At 38.1% G+C, this 21,685-nt stretch overlaps 2 protein-coding genes across 6 annotated transcripts in view; one reads left to right on the plus strand and one right to left on the minus strand.

Annotated features, from left to right (window-relative positions):
- Positions 1-19,651, plus strand: part of LOC117403833 (zinc transporter ZIP10-like) — a 36,105-nt gene extending 16,454 nt beyond the window's left edge. For all 4 annotated transcript variants that reach the window (XM_059032484.1, XM_034006279.3, XM_059032485.1 and 1 more), the window contains exons 3-10: positions 492-672; positions 10,739-10,908; positions 12,749-12,934; positions 13,290-13,407; positions 13,744-14,094; positions 14,446-14,526; positions 16,714-16,904; positions 17,822-19,651. In XM_059032484.1, the coding sequence (XP_058888467.1) occupies positions 492-672; positions 10,739-10,908; positions 12,749-12,934; positions 13,290-13,407; positions 13,744-14,094; positions 14,446-14,526; positions 16,714-16,904; positions 17,822-17,974 (1,431 nt within the window). In that variant the 3' untranslated portion in view covers positions 17,975-19,651. The remainder of the gene's footprint in view (positions 1-491; positions 673-10,738; positions 10,909-12,748; positions 12,935-13,289; positions 13,408-13,743; positions 14,095-14,445; positions 14,527-16,713; positions 16,905-17,821) is intronic.
- Positions 19,652-20,063: 412 nt separating this feature from the next.
- dnah7 (dynein, axonemal, heavy chain 7) overlaps positions 20,064-21,685 on the minus strand; it is a 55,999-nt gene continuing 54,377 nt past the window's right edge. For both annotated transcript variants that reach the window (XM_034013893.3, XM_034013875.3), the window contains one exon: positions 20,064-21,392. In XM_034013893.3, coding sequence (XP_033869784.3) covers positions 21,186-21,392 — 207 coding nt within the window. In that variant the 3' untranslated portion in view covers positions 20,064-21,185. The remainder of the gene's footprint in view (positions 21,393-21,685) is intronic.

A 21,685-nucleotide genomic window follows, 5' to 3' on the forward strand; every position in this document is an offset into this window, starting at 1 on the left:
AATGGGGAGTCAAATTGATTAAAATTGTATGAACTTGATTGGTAGCAGAGGATTAATGATGTAGCAGAGGGTAAACCTGGAGTCTTGATGCTTAACGAGAGGTCTGCACCTAATAAAACTCCCAATTACTCTTTGTTAAAAATATTGGGGTATAAAGCCATTTAGACATCTTTTTATTGGATTAGGCATTTCAGTTCTTAATCTATCCCTGGAGGGAATACTGTCAACAAAGGGGGGAAAAAAAGCACAAAGCAGTCCTGCACTATGTAGCACACATGGTTGTGTAAATGGGCATACCGCTGCACACATATGGGCATATATGGCAATTCCTCCGCCATACTGACAGTGTATATATTTTGCGTTCATAAATTAAAGTGTAAGATCACTGTTTTTACAATGAATACATAATAAATGTAGCGATTTGTAGGAATGTATTTATGTATATATTTTTTAAACGACGTGTCACTGGGACCCCTGTGTTTCTGTTTCAGTGTCTGAACGTCACACAGCTGCTGGAGTACTATGGTTTTAGCCCAAGCTCCCTGATCTCCCAAGAGCAGTTCACCTACCTCTGCCCTGCCCTGCTCTACCAGATCGACAGCAGGGCCTGCATCCGACACAGTGACGAACTGGCCATCGACCACAAGTCTCTGAACGAGTCTGCTTTGTCAGGTAAGCAGGGGGGGACACTTGCACACTGGTGCGTGTTAGCTTACTGCCAAGGTACATTAAAACATACCATTTCCTTGACAGGAAGTATAAAAGGGTGCAGTTATTAAAATTAATTATATACCCTTCATTCCTTCCCATTTTGGATTATACAGAAAATCTCTCTTGCTTTTTTAGTTTTGTTTTTGTTTCAGCTGCCCAAAGAATTCAACAACCCATAACTGCCATCGTTCTGTTTTTTTTTTTTGTTCTTCTTGTCAGTCTTTGGTGTAAACAGAACAAAAACTGCACCCCACTTGTATGCTTTGCAGTGATCCTTGTTTGCTAAATAGGTGGTACTGGTATTTGGGAAAGCTGCATTATATAGATTATTCAGCAAGTCAACATGAAAACAGTACGAGAAAAGGATTAAAGTGATGTGATGGATAATTGGCTGTACTTCTTAAACACACAGTCGCAGCAGAGAATGAATACACCAGTTTGTATGTGTGCTTAACTAATTGACGGAGGAAACCCAAACAATCCACTTTTTGAAGACGGCTTAAAAGCTGAATTTAAACAATGCAGGTGAAGATGTGTATTCAGATCAGCCTGTGCATGGTTATTTCCAAAGAAGAATTTGTTACCATTAAATACAAGTGCTGTGTGATCTTGAACATACTCTAAAAAGAGTAGAGGGTTTGGATGATATTCATTAGAAGCTAAGGTATGTCAAATGTGTACAAATCTGCAAGTGAAAGATTCTAATGCACGGAACATTACAAGTTGTTTTACATTTCTTTTCTTTTTTTTTCTTTTAAAGCATTAAAGGAATTAAAGGGCTGGTTAAATAAAGCTGGGTGTTCTATGTTTAATACGATCATACTTGTTTGCACTGTAGGTGGACAGTATAAACGGCAGCCTTCAATGAAGGCGCTTTTTGAATGTATGATTTAACTACTGTTAACATAAATGATCCCCTGTGGTAAATACCCACCCATATGGTAAATCCCCACTCATAGGTGAGGCACTAACACCTGTAGGTTGATTTTAGTTAAGATAGCTGCATATCTTAGTGTGCGCATTCGATTGCACATTATGACATGTTCAGTTCTCCCTCCTCTTATTTATTTATTTATTTATTTTATTTTTTATTTTTTGCTATGTGACTTCTCTGTAACTGTTCGTTTGAATTTGATAGACATTTGTTACAAGAAGTTATTCATTATATACATGCGTGCGTACATGCATTTTTTTACAATCCTTGCTTCCTTCCAGTAGAAGCCCAGTGAAATGAATGTACTTCCTAAGGACACACAGTGAATTAATGTCTGTGCTGAGATTTAACTCCAGGAGCCCCCCCCCCCCAGTCCTCTGCTTCCAATAATAGGAGGGTGTTGTGACACCTTTTGTTTCGGTCTTAAAGGTCAAAATCATAACAAAATCTAAACCTGCACCATAAAGCTACACAATGCAGGAGTGCACCATAAAAACAACATGAGCAATATTAAGGTAAGACATTTTCAGCTGGAGAGTCTTGCAACTGTAGCACACTTGAAAACGAATAACCCTGAGAATAAAACAATGCAGTGAATAACCAGCATTCATCAAAACATAAATGGGACTTTTCAAGGACCAGCTGATTGAGAGCCTGCTCTCGCTAAAGTGAGCTCTGCTGCGTTGTCATTTATCCAGAGAGTATGGCTGATGCCTGACGCTCGATTTGGGCTATTTTAACATTTTCTAAATGAATGTGCTGTACAGACAGATGTGAGGCTGCATATCCCCAGGTGTTAAAGGTTCAGTTAATTCGCCCACACAGCTTGCTGAAAGGCAAAATATGGCTTTTAATATAATGACCACGAGTCACATTGAGAAGCTCTGTTCTGGTATGGAAACCAGTGCCATTAATAGTGTGTGTCTTGGGATGAAGGGTATTTAAGTACAGTTTGATGCATTGAGGGGCTCCTGTCTCAATTCCCATAATGTTTGCTTTGTGGAATCCCTGGCGCAAAGGTTCTGCTGCTGTTATTGCAGTAGAATAAGAGGATGAAGACTATGGCATGTGAGATCATTAGCTTAGTCTAGCTCAACTAAAACAAATCGACTTGTTTATACCCAGTTTGTAGCACCAGGTGACTTTTCCCTAGAATGTAACACAGTAAGTCAATAAAAAAAAGTGTGGCTTTGTTAACTTGTAAATTAGTCTTAACTAATAACTAGCCAATGGTCTGTATTGCAGAATTAGTTACCTGATAATGTAAAACCATTTCTACTTGTAGAATTGCAGCTGTCCTGTATAGTTTGTTGTTGTTTCCTGCATTTTATTTGTATCCACAATATCATTTTTAGTTTGCGACTTGGTACACCATACACCTCAACAATTACTGTACTAGTAGTATATATACGATCACTATTGTAACATCTATTGCTAGAATAATACTTGTTCCCTTATTTTTTTCCCATTAGAAACAAAGAATGCTCTTGTCTTATTTATATCTATGAAGGTTTTAAGTGTGATTTTAAATACTTAAATAATGTGTATGTACTGAAATCCTGGAGGTTCAGTTCTTTCCTCAGCCATCTCCTTTGAAGTTTTAATGGCGTCTCAGTATAAAGAAAGGTGCTTGAAGATATTGCAGCTCGCTGTGGGTATTGAATTATCTTGTCTTCTTAGCTCCCATTTTTATAAGGCACATGTCTGTCTGCACAGTAACTGTACATGAATAATATCTTCAACACTTGAAGTACACATTGTGCATTGAAATGTGTCCAGATCAGTAACCATTTCTTGTTCATATTATTGCATTGTTGTATTTACTAATCAAAAGCACACCGAACACCAGGAGCTGATCATATTGATCGTACCTCGCTAACCTTGGATGTTGCTTCTCTCCCCTCTGTGTTATTATTGCTGTTTTCAGATCGTTAATCTTGGCAACTGGAAGCGGTGTCATGTCACAGAGCACCCTGTGTAGTGATAGTAATAATGGTGGGTAAAAGTACTCTTCTCGTAATTGTTTAGATAATTGCAGCATCATTAGGGAGTGCTGGCTGATCCTGTATACAGATTCATAGAGTGAAACGGATAATCCCTCATTAACTTCCCTCTTTCTCATCACCTTGGCTGTTAAGTGTGGTAGGATCTGCTTGAGTTCGGAGGCCAGACTCAATCACTGTTAATTTGGATCCCGGCTTAGTAAAATGGCTGCTAAGTGTTTTTTCTGCCAATTGAATTGTTCAAACAGCGTGGAATGCCATCTTCTTGCACTGGCTTTGAACACGGATAATTAGAAAGTTTACCCAGTTGGCTGCTTCTTGCAACAACAAAAAAAGTGCATTTTTACCAAGATAATGAGATAGGGATGAGCTTGAAGATCCCTAGCAGTGTATGCTATCTAGTTTAAGTTTCAATTAAAATTTGTCTCAAGGATCTGACTTTAATAAATTACATGCAACACTTGAAGTAAGTGTAAGAGTGAAGGTTTGTCAGATTAACATGATGGTCCATGCGTGCCATATTTGATGGATTTGTAATGCTTTTGAAAATAAGCCGCTTTGAGCTCTGATTTATTTCTAATACAAATTGAAGAGCTGCCGAGTTAAGACCTGACACTTCCAATAAATATCAAAACAGTTCATCTCTCCAGTGTGGTTTATCATTTTATTCTCTGTAACGAAATCTTTACAAATAAGTGCTTCCTTTTAAAGACGTAGCTCAGCAATACTTTATATGTGGAGTGGGCAGGAATAAAACTGCTACCATACTTCCTGGTACAACATCAAAGCATAAATAAGCAAGCAAACAAACCAATCACAAGGAAGGAGGGGGCTGGTGATGCTAATATGAGTTAAGAAAAGGGATGTTAAAACCTTGGCTAGCACTCCTTTAAAGGGTAGCCTACATAAGGACCTTTTTTATGTTCCCATGTGTTGCTACAACTGTTTACGTAAGGTGTGTGTTGTTTTATTTTTATTTTTTTACATTTTGACCACTTTTTTAAACTTTTAAAAAGTGGGCGAAATGTAAAAAAAAATAAAAACAATACATTCACCTTACGTAAACAGCTGTAGCAACACATGGGAACATGTAACACAATAAAATAAAAAAAGGTGCTTATGTACCCTTTAAGCTTGGAAATTGCTGTCGGTGAAGTGTCTTGGAGTTTGAAAGTAGGGCAGCTGTCTCCAGCAGGTGCTGTCCCTTCACTCTGATGTAGCCTTGAATCATATCCTTGGACTGGTTCAGGCACTAATGGTTGACAAGTCTCTAATAAGAAATCCTGATAATATCAACAGCACACAGTACCTGCAGCTCATTAAAAACAAGAGGTCATTCTGATGGCTTTGTGCATTCAAGAAAAAAAAAAAAGATATGCCAATTTGAATATATTTAAGAAGAAAAAAAAGTTATATATTGTAGAAAACACTTTAACTTTGCCAACAAAGGTACCAAAGGCATCCAATGCTTGATAATGAAAGCTGAACACCTGATACATGTTTTAAAGTCTTAATCATATCTTTAAGCCCTTTTGAAGCTTGAGTTGCTTGTAATGCAATACTTTGATTAAAAGATGTAGATAATGCTTTACGAGTAGGAATCTAACACTGCTTAGCATTCTTGAGCCAGAATTCTCTTCTTGCTCTCTATATTCGCTTAAGGTAGCCCTTGTAATAAAGAAAGACCATCTGTTTCAAGCCGTTTGGTGTCTGATATCCACCCCCGAAATTTAAATACATACTTTATTGCAAGTTTGATTTCAAGACTGCAGGACGAACTTAAGCTTGGCGTAGAATAATGGTGACTGAGCCTTGGTAAATCTCTCCTGAAGAAATGTCAAGTGCTGGCTTTATAATCCTTTTATTGCACTTGATCTGTACAAAAAATTAACAGTTAATGGCACATGTATTTATGTATCGTACTGTCATGTAGAGGTTCCCTTGGAACAACATCAAATCCCTGTATTAAACGGATTTGGTATTCATACATTTTAACCAATCAGTTAGGATTGATGTAAATTAAAACATTGGGATGCTATGACTACTTTACCCATTTGAAGTCTCTTGCTTGTTTGAGCACTGGGGGCTGATTAAGCTTGCATTGAGAACCAATCTCGTTACTGAGATGGTCAGAACAGAATGCTCGTTAAGAGCCGTTTCCGAATGGTGAAACATTGTTTAAGTGAATGAATAGGATCTGGGATCATGCTGAACTCATCGTGGATGCCCTTTTTTAAACCTATAGACCTACTGATTTGATATGCTTCCGGTCACACTGAAGCACACTTTATACTAAAGTTGTCAGTGGAGTTAGGACTATACATATTCATCACTTTCTTCGGATATTATAATGTTTTTAGAATATTGTTTCTTTTAAAGGTTCATTTATACAGGCTCTTTCACTTCTGTAAAATGGAGTTACCAGGGATAAAATAGCACAGGATTTTGGAACTGGAAAGAGCACTGTGACAGATATGAAAAGGTCTTCTTTGGAGATTAAAAAGTTTGCATTCTTTGATAGTCGGGGTTGGATTTTCCAGAAGCATTACAATTTGAGTCCTCGACTCCAACGCCACTCTCCTGTACATACTTGTGTGCATAAGCCTCCCAAACATTGCCACAAGTCCTATTTTTAAATGCCAATCTAGCACACAATTAACGAATGTAATGTTTGCCTTCTTGTGCGGTTAATTGAATATCATGGTCAAGTATTACTAAATAACGTAACATATTCAAATTCATGTAGTCACACAATGCCTGGCCTGCCTGTTTGAAGTGTGTCTCAGAGGTCCTGTTACTTTAGTGTAGTAGTTCCAACATACAAATAAAAATTGTACTAAACATAAACAGCTGTCCGGTCCAAAATCATACAGAACAAATTCAAGTGAAGAAAGCCTTCCGCCTATGGGAAGATTGGGGAATGGGGTCCACAAGTCTATGGTATCGCAAGTTTTTCTCCCTTTTGAAAGTTTTGTATGAACAGCTGCAGCACAATTTTTGTTAAGTTTTTCCAGCCTCGCTGTTATTGTTTTATGAGTCGGCACAGTATGGCTCAACAAATTTCATCATCTCGAAATCCTTCACCTTCTACAAAGCTAAGTCTGGAAATGCTGAGGCCACTTGTTTTGAAAACAAACTGTTGTACAGTAATATCCACTTAGAAAAATATATTTGTTTTGTGCCGAATGTAATCTAGGTGAAATTGTACAATCCAAAGAATGATATTTTGAGATTTATGTAATATTTTGAGAAATTATCATTACAATTCAATACGACCGGTTTCATTGTCTTTTGCGATATGTAGTGACTTTAGGACTCTTTTAAACATAAAACTACTCAAGTACACTTGAATGTTAACACAGACGTGTAGTGGACAAAAAGTAAAAGTGTGAAATAATATATTTATTTTGCAATTGATGATTACTGGGATAATCTTGCATCGATTTCGAAACTGCTGCATTCACGATTCACACACCCAGTCCTTATAGGGGATAATGTGATCACTGTGTAGCAAATGTTATGGATGTTTGCTGTTTACTGCCATCAGTAGCTCCATCCACAGTCATTTCTGAATGTTATAATTTCAAATGGTGACGCATTGAACTTGTGATGTGCCAGTTTTGTTTGGCATTACTTAAATACCACGGTTTTCTCGTCCGGTTCCTCAAAATACTTAAACGTTGCTTCTCCTCATTCCTTTGTTTAGACGTTCCATTTTATTAAGGAATATAACAAACATCAGAAAACACAGAGTGCGCCACTGAAGCGCCAGATCGACAGTGTCAATCTTTCTGTTACACCACTTAGAAAAAACTACTTGGAGGCAACTGCCAAACCCCTTCCTTTTTATAATATCCGCCCTTGCTCTGGAACCATTGCAGTCGGATATGCAACAGACTACTGTGTATAAAAAAATTACTAAAATGAATACATAAAAAGAAAGATGCGTCTGGTGAAATGTCACATGACCGGTTATACATCTAGCATAATTATGTAGCGTTTGACCACTTTAGAGTTTATGTGTTAAACATTTAAAATTCCCATCCCTAGTATTTTGCATGAGTTGCTCATTTTTTGGGGGCTAACTGAAGACACAAATGAAACCATCAGGACAGCACAGACGGCAGGGGTTCATTCAGCAGGATGTAGGGCCCATGGTTATTAATGCATATCACAATTTTTTTTTCCATTTTGCAATTTAAATGCAGCTCTACTTATTTCTCCTTTTTTTTTTTAATTTACAAGCCCCTTGAGATTTTGTCACAGTTAATGACTGTTTGAGCTGAAAATGATTTCATGTGCTTTCAAAATAGAAGTGGCTTATGAGGATTTAAGAATTCCCCTGCTGTGCGGTTATTAAAGAATGTAGCAAAATAGTACATTTTTATATACTTGTAAATCAACCACTTTCCCTGGATTAAATGGCAGGCCCTCTTAAACAAAGTCACAAAGCAACCTCTACCGCTGTGCCGCCTGGGCACTAATCTGTCTGAACCAGTTTTTAAAGACAGGCTTCTTCAGTTTAAAAAGCTGTTCATGTGTCAACAAGTTAAAATGATTTATCTAATTAATAGTTTAATGTATGTAACTCTGGCATCCAAAAAGAAAAAAAAATGTTTTGGAAAGTTTGGAAACTTGTTGGGGATTTTATTTATTTATTTATTTATTTATTTATTTATTTATTTATTTTGTCATTGCTTAAAATATGTTTTAAAGGAGACCAGACAGTCCTCCATATTTTCTATGCATTTTTATGATTTGGTAAAAACAATATTAAGACATGTAAAGGTATATTTACTCAGGATACAGTAGTGCATCACACATGTGCAAAATGCTGCTTTCTGCTTTCCATTAAAAAAAAAAAAATTCTCTGAATATAAATACTAATGGTCAGCCTGTGAATAGCTTGGGGAAAGTTAAGTGCAATATGGACTGGGTGGTTGGAAAAAGTTTCAAGAATCAATGCAGAGAAGAGCCAAGTTATTTGTGAATAGTTTTATCAATAAACTGCCGTTCTAAGAGTTTTTCTTGTGCATAGCTTGTATTGATTTGGTGAATTGCTCCTCTTGAGAGAGATTAGTAAAGATTTTCTTTGTCATCCGCGTACTCCTGGGGTTTGTTCTGTTGTTAACAAAGCACCTTATTAACCTAATGTACTGGACATGCATGGGACAGGTTTAATTGACCCTGCTTCTTCTGTCACACAAAACTCCACGTCGCCCCGGCTGCAATCAATACATTCAATTTTAGGGTAGGTGGGAAATCCATTCATGTGGAAGTTTTTGTATCGGACGTTTTGTTTGACGTAATTCCAAGTCTCCTAGCTACAGTAGAATTTGAAAAGAGATAATGAGGGAGACAACACTTCTCCATGTAGAAACAGGGCAAGTGAAAAAGCCTCAACCCCATTTCCACTAAAGACCTTGGGACCATCTTGTGTGACGTATCTGCACGGAGGGGATTTTCTGAATGAATGTCATTTTTCTTTGAATTTAGCGAACCCCTAAGCATGGGCTGGTGGAATCTAGCGCTGTACATCAGTGTGAGACCCTGCCAATAGAACGTGCTCATCCTTTTAACAGTAGAACACACAATGCACATTTACATCCATGTTAACATGCTATTCCCATAGTCTTCCATTTGAGGCTGAATGCAATAGAAAATGTCTGGAGGTCAGTTATCATAGAGGGTGTTTTACAACTAGGGTTCCTTCATTACTTCTCAGATAGGAATACAATATCTTAAGGCAGGTTGTGCAGGGTTGGATATGTACTTTAGGAAAATAAAATCCAAATGGAAAAAAGTAGCTGTGATTTGACCTTGCACTGCTAAAGCTGTCAGAACCACTTCCCGCATCCTGCCCACTGGGAGTCATTGGTAAGTCCTTGCATGCAGATATTTAATATATAGATATAGAAATCTTACTGTGTAGAAATAGTAGAGAATATGATTTAAACTACCTCCTGTCTATTTTTTTAATACAGCAGCCTTAAATGTCTGATTAATTACACTTGAAGTATGAATGCACCAGGCTGTTTAATTAAATACTGTTCTAAATAAATTGCATTTTGCAGTGGAAGACATTGTATTAGATAACTAATCACCCATAACACTTTTAGATTAGGGGGGACTTTGCATTGAGTTTCGCAGGGAAAAATTAGCAAAGACTGTGAACGTACTTTTGTATAAATGGGTCTGAGGGTCTATATATATATATATATATATATATATATATATATATATATATATATATATATATATATATATATATATATATATATAAAAAATACATTTCTGCAGTCAATGTTGTGAAGTTTTTGTGGAACCCCAGGAAGGTGGTTTCCTCCCTTACATCCCAGTGTGATGTCATGACTGCAACCACAAAACTGTCTGGTAAATCATGTGGCTGCCCTGTGTAAAAACAATAATAGAATAATAATCAATTTTCCGGCATCCTCCTGGATGGCAGCACTAAACCCATCCCTTTCCTAGGAGAACTGCAGTCCAAGGTGTGGTTGTCATCACATGTGCCATGTAATGGTTATAACAACCTGTATCCGGCATTACTGTGTGCTATGGTCTTCATGAATGTGTAGTTATACATGTATATTTATCAGAAATTTGTAGTGAAGTGGGAGTGGGGAGTATTGGGTTCTCCTGAGTGCGTGCACATCTGGGTAGCCTCTTGCAGGTTTAGCTAATATTACGTGTTAAGAAAAAGATAATCTTCAACTCTGCTAATTCAGTTGGCTGCTATAATACTAAATTATGTTAATGGTCCCAGTACACAAATCTCTGGGAAGAGCTAAGAAAGCTATTCCTGGCTTGTGTGCAACAATTCTCATTTAGCTAAAAACACACAAAAGCAAAAAATCGCCCCCACCCCCAGTTTGTTTGATTTGTCTGTTAGTTCAATATATCTATATATAAAACATAGAGCAACATTTCAGTGCATACATTTGGTGGTGATTTAGTGCTTACTAGTATATTTAACAAATGTGGTCTGGTGTATTTCTAATATTTTGTTTAACCCTTTCTGGAAGTTGTTAATAACAACGCTTACCCTCCTCTCCCTCTCTTCTGTGTACAGCCTGGGTCTGGGGACTCCTCTCCATCACCATCATCAGTCTGCTGTCCCTGCTTGGAGTGATACTGGTTCCCATCAGTAACCAGTCTTGCTTCAAGTTCCTTCTCACATTCCTGGTGGCTCTGGCAGTGGGGACACTGAGTGGAGACGCACTGCTCCATCTACTGCCCCATGTGAGTACTGCACCCTCCTCTCGCGCTGTCTGGTTGATGACCATGTTATAGAAAACAAAAACCTTGTTTAGTTCTATTCATGTGACATTATGCTAACTTAATGGCAATGTACTGTGTGTATTCTTTCAATTAAAAGTGTCTGCTAAATGACATAATTGAGTTTTGTACAAATAAAGTATACTGGACAGCCCTTAATTGTGTTTTAGGTGTATTTAAGATTTATCCCTCTGCTATATATAATGTTAGTAATATCTGATGTCAAAATTGTGACAAACTCTCGTAAACCCTCATATCTTTTATACCTCTAACATTAACTGGGGCATAGTTTTATATATTTTGAGGAAATAAAAAGTCCCTTTTAGATCAGCCCATACAGTATGTCCCAGTCAGGCAATCAACATTTCAGTAAATTTATTAGTGGGAGAGATTATTTTGCAGTTACAAATAATTAGTTTGCTCTTTATTGCAAAGCCTGAAATATAGGCAATATATCTCATTATTTTACATCTCTGCCAAAGCAGAACGCTTAATGCAATCGTATATAAACTGCTAAACAATGGGTCCAACCCACAGTGGAACGTTGTGGTTATTATTCTGTATCAAATAGAAAACAGTGTTATTAAAAAGACTTTGCTTGCATTGCTGGCAGAGGTGAATATAGTGATATTATTGAGTTACAAAATTATTCTCAAAGAGCACAGTCTGCTTTTTCAGAAAGTTATTGAAACAAAACGACTTTACCTTGGTAAACTTCTGCACAGTGGCCCTTTATTCTGTGCATTGGGGATGATCAAACAGATGCAAGGGGAAGGGGCTATTTTCTTCCAGCTTCATTTATTTCACTCTCATGCAAACAGTCAGGCAAAACACTTGCTTTTGAAGTTGTTATTTTTTATGCATTATGAATCACAACCAGTAACAGATTTGTCAGAATGATACATCTTTTCTTGTGCACTGTGTATAATTCTGAAATAGTAAAAAAGCAAAAACAAACCAAAAAACAGGTAAATAGCAATTCCTGTGCGAGGTCTTCATTTTTATGATTTATTTTGAAGTTCTTTCATCCAATGTGCATAAGATCACATATCCTACACAAAGTATAAACTTAGTTTCAATCTTAATAATAGAATAGAATGTATTACCAGTTATTACAGTATCTTTATCGTGTACTCTCAACCATTCTGTACTTGTCCACACCCCTGCAAATATGTAATTGTTAACATTTATGTACAGTATTGTCTACAAAATAAAACATTTTTACAGTAGTACATCCCTCACATTTGAGGAATAACGGAACGTATAGGACAAAATGACCTGTTTTGGATATAATTTATTCAAGACATGAAAGCCTCAAGTGAGCCACGGATCCCTGCAGATATCGGTTTAAAAATAACAATAAAAGAATGATGCGTTGGGCAGGGACTTGCATTTCCAAGGAGCGTGAAGGGTGCAACAAGCTTGGGATGGATTGATGGATGAACTGCAAACTTCGAAAAAAGACATATGTGGTCCTTTCGAGTAAGCAGTGTGAACTGACAGGCCATGCATTCTGCATATGCCAGTTATTTAAGATGTCTGTAAAAGAGATGTGTTAAAATCTATTCTATTATGTCCCTCCTTTTAACACATGGCCAAATACTCAAACATCACATGCACAAACCGTATGCACGGAGCGCTGCAACACTGGTCATACTGTACACAGGCAGACCAAGACACTAGTTCTGCTATTTACTGTATTGGTTGCTTCTGTAGAGATGGTCAGTCCCAAACAGGGTTGCAGCCAGGAACGAGATTGCAGTGTAAGGTTTAAATATTTCTTTCTTTATTTTTTTGTCCCCAGTCACAAGGCGGACATGATCACAGTCATGAAGGCGGGAAGGGGAAGGGGGAGCATGAGCAGGAGGACTCTGACTACCTGACCCAGTACAATGCTGTGTGGAAGGGCCTGACTGCCCTGGGGGGCATCTACCTCCTCTTCATCATTGAGCACTGCATAGGAATGTTCAAGCACTACAAGGACAAAGGGGTAACAGGCAAACCAATCCCTTTCACTGCTGCTTTCTCCAATTCTCCTTTCACAGCCCAAGAGGAAATAGCTTTGTTTAGAGCTATCTGTGTCTTTGTCTGCCTATCTATCTATCTATCTATCTATCTATCTATCTATCTATCTATCTATCTATCTATCTGTTTGCTAGGACTGGTAACAAGTCTTTTGATCTCTTCTTTTTTTTTTTTTTTTTTTTTTTTTTTTTTTTGAAAAAAAAATCTAATAAAAAAAACTTGTGTAATTTGTATTTATTTGTTTATTTATTAGTTTCTTATTTGCTCTTGTTTTTGCATGTCTGGTGTCCTGTACTCTATATTCACTCTTCCATTTTCAGGGGAACAGATCTTGGTGCTGGAAGAAAAAGAAGGGGGATGAAACGACAATCGGAAGGAAGCTGTCTGATCATAAACGCAGGTCAGACGCAGAGTGGCTGAACCTGAAACCACTGACAGGTGAGAATTAATGATCTGGTATAGCTGACTTTAAATGCATTTATTGAAACAATGTATTCTGGATAGCCCTGAGCATCTAGAGTACCCCACCTGCTCCATGCTGTTGTGCTTTGCCCTGAAGAAAGTAGATGTCAGGTTTCAAATACGGACTTTGATCTTTGTGTGCCACATAGTGTTTTTTTTTTTTTTGTATTGTCTAGTTTGTCACTACCTACCATATTACACAGTCATTTCAAATAAAATGCATCTTTTTAATCTACAGGCGTGTGACCCTGTTGGGATATTATTAGCAAAATGATTCACACACCTATTTTCTATATTCTTTGCATTAATCAGGGCCAGGTGATTCTGCACTGTCTGACAATAAGCACAATAACACTCAGCTGACAGAGCTTCAGGGCCCCCCAGACTCCCCCAACAAGAGACCCCTGTCCCCAGAAGAGGGGGCTATCATGCTCCCCCAACACGAAGAGCACAAACACCATCACCAGGAGGCAGACTTCTCTGCAGCAGCGGGGAACGGGAGGAAAGTGAAAACGAAGAAGCACCACCACTCGCATGGACACGGGCATTCCCATGGGAACTGCCACTCTGACCAGGAGATGAAGGATGCTGGGATAGCTAGCATTGCCTGGATGGTGATCATGGGGGACGGCATGCACAATTTCAGTGACGGTCTGGCTATAGGTGAGAAAGCACTGCTTTAATCTACTCAAGTTATAAATGGTGCACCATGTTCTCAATTCTCTCTATACTTTGGCAGTTATTTCTTTTATTTTTTTGACCCCCTTATTAACTCACTAAAGACAGTAGAAACATCCTTGGATGAGCAGGTATATCATTTAAGACTGTGTCGTTATTAATATTCTCCACTTTTTAGATGATGCAAATGACCCGCAAACACACACTTGCTAGAGTGCCTGCTGTTAATGTTTTAAAACAGACTTTTGATTCTCCATCGTATTGCTGAGGAGAGATTGAAAGGAAAGAGATTGAAAGGTAATGTTCTCAATTGTACTGTTTTGATTCTCTTTTCAGGTGCTGCATTCAGTGCAGGGTTGACGGGGGGCATCAGTACCTCCATTGCTGTATTTTGCCATGAGCTCCCTCATGAGCTTGGTAAGTGTTTTGCTGTGCTCAATAGCTTCTAGTTATCTGTAGTGCGATTACTGATAATCCTGCCTCTTTTTCAGCTGTTTGTGTGTAAAATGGTCACTAATGGCTTCTAGAGGTGAAATTTGTTTTCTAAAATACATTTGTGGAGTGTTCTGTTTGTACTACATATCTTGTACAGTTTATTTTCTTTAATAATTACATCTAAGAATACGTTGTTGGTAAAAGGGGACTTGATTGCTGCTTGGAGGAAGCAGAGATACAGTAAACTGTGATGTCATTATGGGTGTTTGGCCAAAGAATGAATAACTGAAAGCTTATAACACGCAATACCATAAGAGGGCTGTGTGCTGGCTTGAAATAAATGACACTGGCTTAGGATAACATTGAGACATTACACTGTACTATTGAAGGCACTTAAAGGATTCAATCTAGACAAAGATGCTCAATATCCCTTCTCTTTTAGCCATGAGTTAAAATACAGAGGATTCGTACACATAGGAAGATGAACTTGAGTGTTTAAACTGCACTAGAATTAATTAAACCTTGCTTAAGCTATAGAGATCTTACATTTAATTTAAATTGTGATGCAGTGCAATTAAACACATGTTGTTGACTGTTACTGAGACAAAACATTTATCTGCCTGTTTTACATTAATATTTTACTTTCGGAACTTATGATTTGAGTGTCTTAAGTTATGACAATATAACTGCAAACTCATCGGACGACACTTTAATACCATGCCAACTAGTTAACTTTTCAAAACAAAAATCCTCATGCTTCCTTCTACGCAATCCAGCCATCCTGACCGCTTTGCTGACAGTCTGCTCAGCGCAGAAAGACTCTTTTATATACAGTTATAAACAGTAAATACCACAAATAAAAATAAAGAAAAAAAACTGCAACAGACCTGCCAGCAGCACTCACACCTCCAGCTTCACCTCTGCTCATCCACACCCAGCATTCATTGCGACAGACAGAAACAGTAGATAGATAGATAGAAAAAATATATATATAATCTTGATCTCCTTTTGTTCCTTTAGAATGTAATGCATAATTGAGAATTGACAGTAACTTTTGGTTTTAATATCATAGATATGAGTCCAATCCTTTATCACCTGGGAGAGTGAAGGATTTGAGGCTTGACGTGTGTGCTACCTTGTATTGCAGTTCATTGCTATGATGTGCATGTATGTAGTGGTGTCTGTTTTCCATGCAATATTTAGCATCCATAGTTGCAGGATATCGATTCCTTCAATTGGGTTAAAATGAAGAAATTAGTCATTGCGGGGACGTCCTAGTTGTGTTTCACATTTCCCACTCTTAGTATTGGGAATGGTTTTGCTGGCGTTTTCTAAACCTTTAATAGAAAAAAAAACTCTTCCTTTCCTTGCTCCTTTTTGTGCTGTAAGCTTTTCTTGTTAAAACTGTTATCCAACTTCTCATGAGGAAGTCTAGGTAGACTCCTTGTTACTTGAACAACATAAATAAGTTAAATCAGCATCTCAACTGGTAACTGAAGTTGGTCGAAACTGACTGTAAATTTACATGCTTGTACCAAAAAACCCCAAAGAAATCAGTTTCACAAAGACTAGAGGCATTTAATATCAATTAACAGCACAGCAGGCATTCCCTCTGCGGTACTGTAAGTGATTTATCACTTCAATGTCTTTTCTGATGTGATCCAGTGTTGATAAGTCCGTCACTTTGCGTTGGCCAAGATAAATGACTTGTCAGTATGTGCACTTGAATGCAGATTGTGAGAGGTAGGAGTTTGTTGTGTACCCCATTAAGAAGTTAATTAGCAGTGACAGCAGTGTTAGTCAGCCATAAAGAGAAGTTTTCTTCCAGAGCTACAGCCAGTCCCCATCATTTTAATTCAGACCTCTGTTTGGTAGCAGCTATATCCTGTTATCTCTGACATGCTCATTAAAATAATTTCATTTCTAATTTAAAAAAAAAAAAAGTATTTTGTTATGGTGTATGCTGAAACTTGTTATTTTTAAATTAAATTTTTTTTGGAGATGTGTACACATTAACAATTGGAAAGAAACGTATCATTGCGGAGCACGATGTGATTATTCAGCAGTATGTCAAGAGTAAATTAATACTTCTTTGTCACCTGTGATTGCAGTATCCAGGGTTTTTGTTCTCTGCTGTCTGTGCGTTCAGGAGTTTTCTCTTTCTTCCAGGTGATTTTGCAGTGCTGCTGAAGGCTGGCATGTCAGTGAGGCAGGCCATCGTTTACAACCTGCTGTCTGCTCTCATGGCGTACGTGGGCATGGTGATCGGCACGGCTGTGGGCCAATACACTGACAACCTGACCCCCTGGATCTTTGCAGTAACCGCTGGCATGTTCCTCTACGTAGCACTGGTGGATATGGTAAGCATGTCTATAAACAGTGGACATGTGGACGTATTAAAAATAAGCCAGTACAATTTGAAGTAATGTGTTGCTTTACTTCTGAGGACCAACCTAAAGCCTTCACTTACAGCATGTGGTAAATCCGAAAAAAAACGCTGAACCCCAATGACTTACCAAACATATACTTGAAATACTAAAGAAAAATTATTTTGATCAAACAGCATCATTCAAACTATTTGCTACTGTATGAAGTGTTTTTCATAAACAGAAAATAAATACTGCAGGCTGTGTTATGCATAAGCATGGTAGGAAAAGTGGCAGTGTGTGTGTGTGTCCCCTATTTTAAAAACATCTCCCCGCCCCACACTTCCTGATGTGCTGAATACCACAAAAGAGAGAGAGCGAGAGCACTTGGCTGTGCTTCCCATGCCTGGCTAGTCTGCACAGCTTCCATTTCTGAATGCTTATGGGTGATAAGCTGCATCTTTTTAAAAAACATTTGTCAACCAAGCTCCCCGAAGTACATTTATCAAGCTGTTTGTGTACATCATTGTGAATGTTTTTGATGGATGTAGGGGCAAGCAGGTTGATATGAAATTTAGGGCTCTATTTACTATGTGTGGGGGCTGCTCGGAGCCTGTTACAGTGAGGGGAGGGAGTGAGGTTCCTGTCACCAGTTCCAGAACTAGCCTGCTGAGATCTGTAAAGGCCTGCTCACACAACAACAACCTTTTGTTGGCAGCCACAAGACAGACTTCTGTTGCACACTTGTTGCCTGCAAAATAGAACCGTATCCTATCTGGGAACACAGGGTTTCCAGGATGTTGACCAGGATGCTGATCAGGGTGGTCACACAAGGCAACGAAAGTCTCTCTAGTTCCAGACAACAGGAAGATGCTTGTGTGATTGTTGTTTTCTCGTCTCCTCCCTTGCAGCTGCCAGAGATGCTTCACGGGAACAGTGAGGAGCTCCAGGAGTGCCCGTTGGGCTACTTCCTCCTGCAGAACATGGGCCTGCTGGTGGGGTTCGGCATCATGCTGCTCATCGCCATCTTTGAGGACAAGATAGTCCTGGACATACAGTTCTAGCTAGTCAATACCCAAGAGAGAGAGAGCAGTGTCGTGGTACTTTGCTTCACCTTAATGCAGTCCATTCGTGTATGAACTTGGCAATGGCAATCATTCATATTTCAATCAGAAAAAGCAGTGGCGTACGGTTTCATTATCATCATGAAGTGTTTTTTTTATTGACCCAACCCTACCTGGGTTATCTTAGTGTAGACATGATTCTGAAAGATATTTTGAGGCCACAGGGGTGCTTTTTAAGTTTTCACACCAAGCTGTGATGACCTGAAACAGAAAGTGATATAAAGTAAATCTAGACAACAACAATAATGATACGTTAGTTGATATAACTCTTATTCTTCACACCCATACCCAGTTGCTTTTTAATTTTGGTGCTGTCAGTCAGCACTGGCTTTACTAGCGCACGTTGGAACCTTTCCTTCCGAACAGCTCGATTTCCCCCTAACAAGATCATCAAATCTGGAAACAGTATAACAGTATACTGTCTGATTTTTAGCAAGCTTTTGATGCAAAGCTTGAACATTTTTGGAGCACAGCATTTTTACAGTTCAACACACAGGTATCACTTTATTTGCAGCCTGTGATTGCCTGTTAAGAGTCATAGAAACCTTGGCCTTAACCTCCAATGAGAGTGTGAAAATGACTTCAACCCCTTTTAATACAACACACAGAGCTACTGTTCAGGTATTACCGACAAGCAAAGCATACAGTAGGTCATTCCAGTTTTGGTGTAATAGCAACTGTTTTTAATGCATACACTTAGCATTGGTCAGTTCAATTTTCTAGCACTTTTTTTAAAATGCTAAAATATTTTATTGATTTTTTTTTTTTTTTTTGTGGTTGTGCTGCTGTATCCAATCCGTACACCTGTAATGCACAGCAAAACCACGGTTATGGAGAGGACTACATTACAATACTGTTCCATGCTAGTACTCGGCTCAATGATCATCCTCCACTTTGAAAAAAATGAAATCGTCAAGACAAGTACTTTTTGGTGGTCTCATATTATAGAATGAGCTTATTATGCAACCCATTGTCATTACACTGATGTTCTACAAAATTCCAGTGTTATGTATATAGAGCACCATGATGCCAAATGTCAGACACCATGTTTACAATGAAGCTGTAGTGTGTCAGGCAGTGGCCACAGTAGAAATCTCTTGATACGCAAGTTCTCGTTCCCTCCTGTCATTCCATTCCAGTCTGTGATACCTCACTACCAAACCATTGTCTTGTGTCCAGAAAGGCTCAAGGCAGCTAGCTCGTGCCTATGTTCGCTGGAGTACATAATTGTTCATCTGTACGGTTTATCCTGTCACTGTGTGACGTCCGTGTACTTGTTTATTGGGTGTAAACTTTTGTAATTTCCTTTAAGTAATGTAATTGATTGGATAGGATCATGCATGAGGCATGATGGTTAAAAAGATGTGCTTGTAGGAGTAGGGTTCTTTTTTCTTGTTGCTTTTAGTTTAGTTGGTATTCATTAAACAAATTAATAAATACATGATTAAAAATATGCAATACCAGATGGTTTAATACAGAACTGTCAGGTTCAGTACAATTGGGATGAAGGCCCATTCAGGAGGTACTGTATGGAGAGCTGTCTGTGTACAAATATAAGTTGAGATGGGTCAACTAATTGCTTAGACCTGTGTAGATCCATATGAAATAGTAATTGCAGGGAAAGTGCATGTCAGTAGTTTGCTCTTTACTAAGGACTAAAGCGAGATTAATTTATGACCTAAAATGGATTTCAACCCAGGGGCTTGTGTGACATTGATGAACATGGATTTTATACAAGTAATTATTGATTACATACAACCTCAAAGGATTTTGTGTTATGGTACGCCAAAAAAATAAATACGAATTTGACCTATAATTTCATCTATAGCCAAAACAATGATTTTTGATTTTACAGACCTGGCTATATAAATGTATTCACTGCCTTTGCCATTCTTGCTAATTGTCATAGTGTATGCATTCGTTATTGAACAAAAGAAAAAATAAATAGTCCTGCATTATTGACCTGGAATTATTGTAGTTAATGTTTATTTTTATTATTATTATTTTTACATAAAAATCAACAATCTTTACAGGAGCGTCCTACAGCTACGTAACTGCCCACTTTAGTGCAATTTTTACATACCTCTCAATTCTTGTGTGGTTATTTAAGCTTTGAATGTGTATCTCCTTAAATTAGGGTCACTATTCCTTTTATCAAAAAAATGACTCGCTGACACTGCATGTTATAGCAAACACAACGTGGTGTGGTTCAGTCTTTAATCAGCTAAACCCCTAGTTAAGCACCCTTTTTTGTTTTGCGTTTGCACTTGTGCTTTTTGCCCCACCATTCCTTCATATCCTCTGCTACTGCATCTCCCCTTGGAGGCAGGTGAATTTCATTACTCACCCTTGGAACCTGGACAAGGTGTGGCCTGGCCTCTTTGAGGGCAGCTCCCAGTGACAGGGAACCCCGGCCAAATCCATGCAAACCACTCAAGCACAATCCAATGTGACACAGCTCAGACAGTGCTCCTGCTCGGTGAATTGTAAACCCATGTTGTGGTATAAAAAAAGGGTTACAGGGTTAAGTGGATAGAGGAATTATGTATTTTTCTCTGTTTTCATGTCAACAGAGATGTTCCCAATGTATACCAAGCCATAACATTTAGTCATGAAGACAATACACTTATTTTAAAGTGCTATATAAAAAATAATAACAGTAATAAAAGTAGACAATCATCTTGGTTCCCTGACGGGAGTGTAATACAGCTAGGAGTAATGGGTTATGATTTTAACCATTGCAAACTAATGGAGCAAAAACAAAAGCTGCATACTGCACAGTGTGTGTTCTTGCTAGCCCTGGAATGTAAATGTCTGAAAAAGAAACCAAATGTTTCTCATATTCCTAAAATAACCCCCTACCCATGATGCCCTCTGTTTGCCATTATGGAGAGCACTACATTAATGTTTTATTAAATGTTCTTGATAGGTAACATTTAAAATAAATAAAAATCAACTCCACTGAGATGGAACATCAATTAACCCTAATAGACAGGCTTTAAAGATATATAAAACAGTGTAGACTTTAATAGTTTTTTTTTTTTAATATTCTCAAAAGTGACAAATGCACAAACAACTATCATTTTAGGCACCAAGTTCAAATTCCATGTAAAGTTATAAAAGTGCACATTGTTTGCTTCATATCAGACTGTTAAGAGTTCAGTTGGCACATGAGAGCCACTCCACGGCCGATCCAGTGCTCCTCTGGCATGTCGGAGGGGATGGTCATGGATATGACGAAGTTGGTGGAGTGCCCGGTGGTGGACAGAGTGCCTCTCCTCTCGCTGGTCTTGTAAACAGGGGATAAGTAGCTTGGGCGCTTGGGAATGTCCTGTCTTTTACAAGGCTTCAGCCACATCTGCAAAATATTTATAACAGTGTTTTAATACATAACGTTCAAGCAACATTTGGTAACAGGTAATTGCATAAAAAGTTGAATGTTTGTTTATTTCCTGCTGAATTCTGATGGTCAAACAAACCTACACCTAACCTCAATCCTTGTTTAATGGATACCTGCTCCTAAAGCTTTATAAAAAGTTCCAGTAATTGAAATGCAAATAATAACGTATGAACACACTTTCCGATTCCATACATACAAAAGCCATTTGTTCACCTTATCAACCCTTTATCAACATTATCCTATCATGTTAT

This window comes from Acipenser ruthenus, chromosome 10 (assembly GCF_902713425.1).
Source record: "Acipenser ruthenus chromosome 10, fAciRut3.2 maternal haplotype, whole genome shotgun sequence".
In the NCBI taxonomy this organism is placed as follows: Eukaryota; Metazoa; Chordata; class Actinopteri; order Acipenseriformes; family Acipenseridae; genus Acipenser; species Acipenser ruthenus.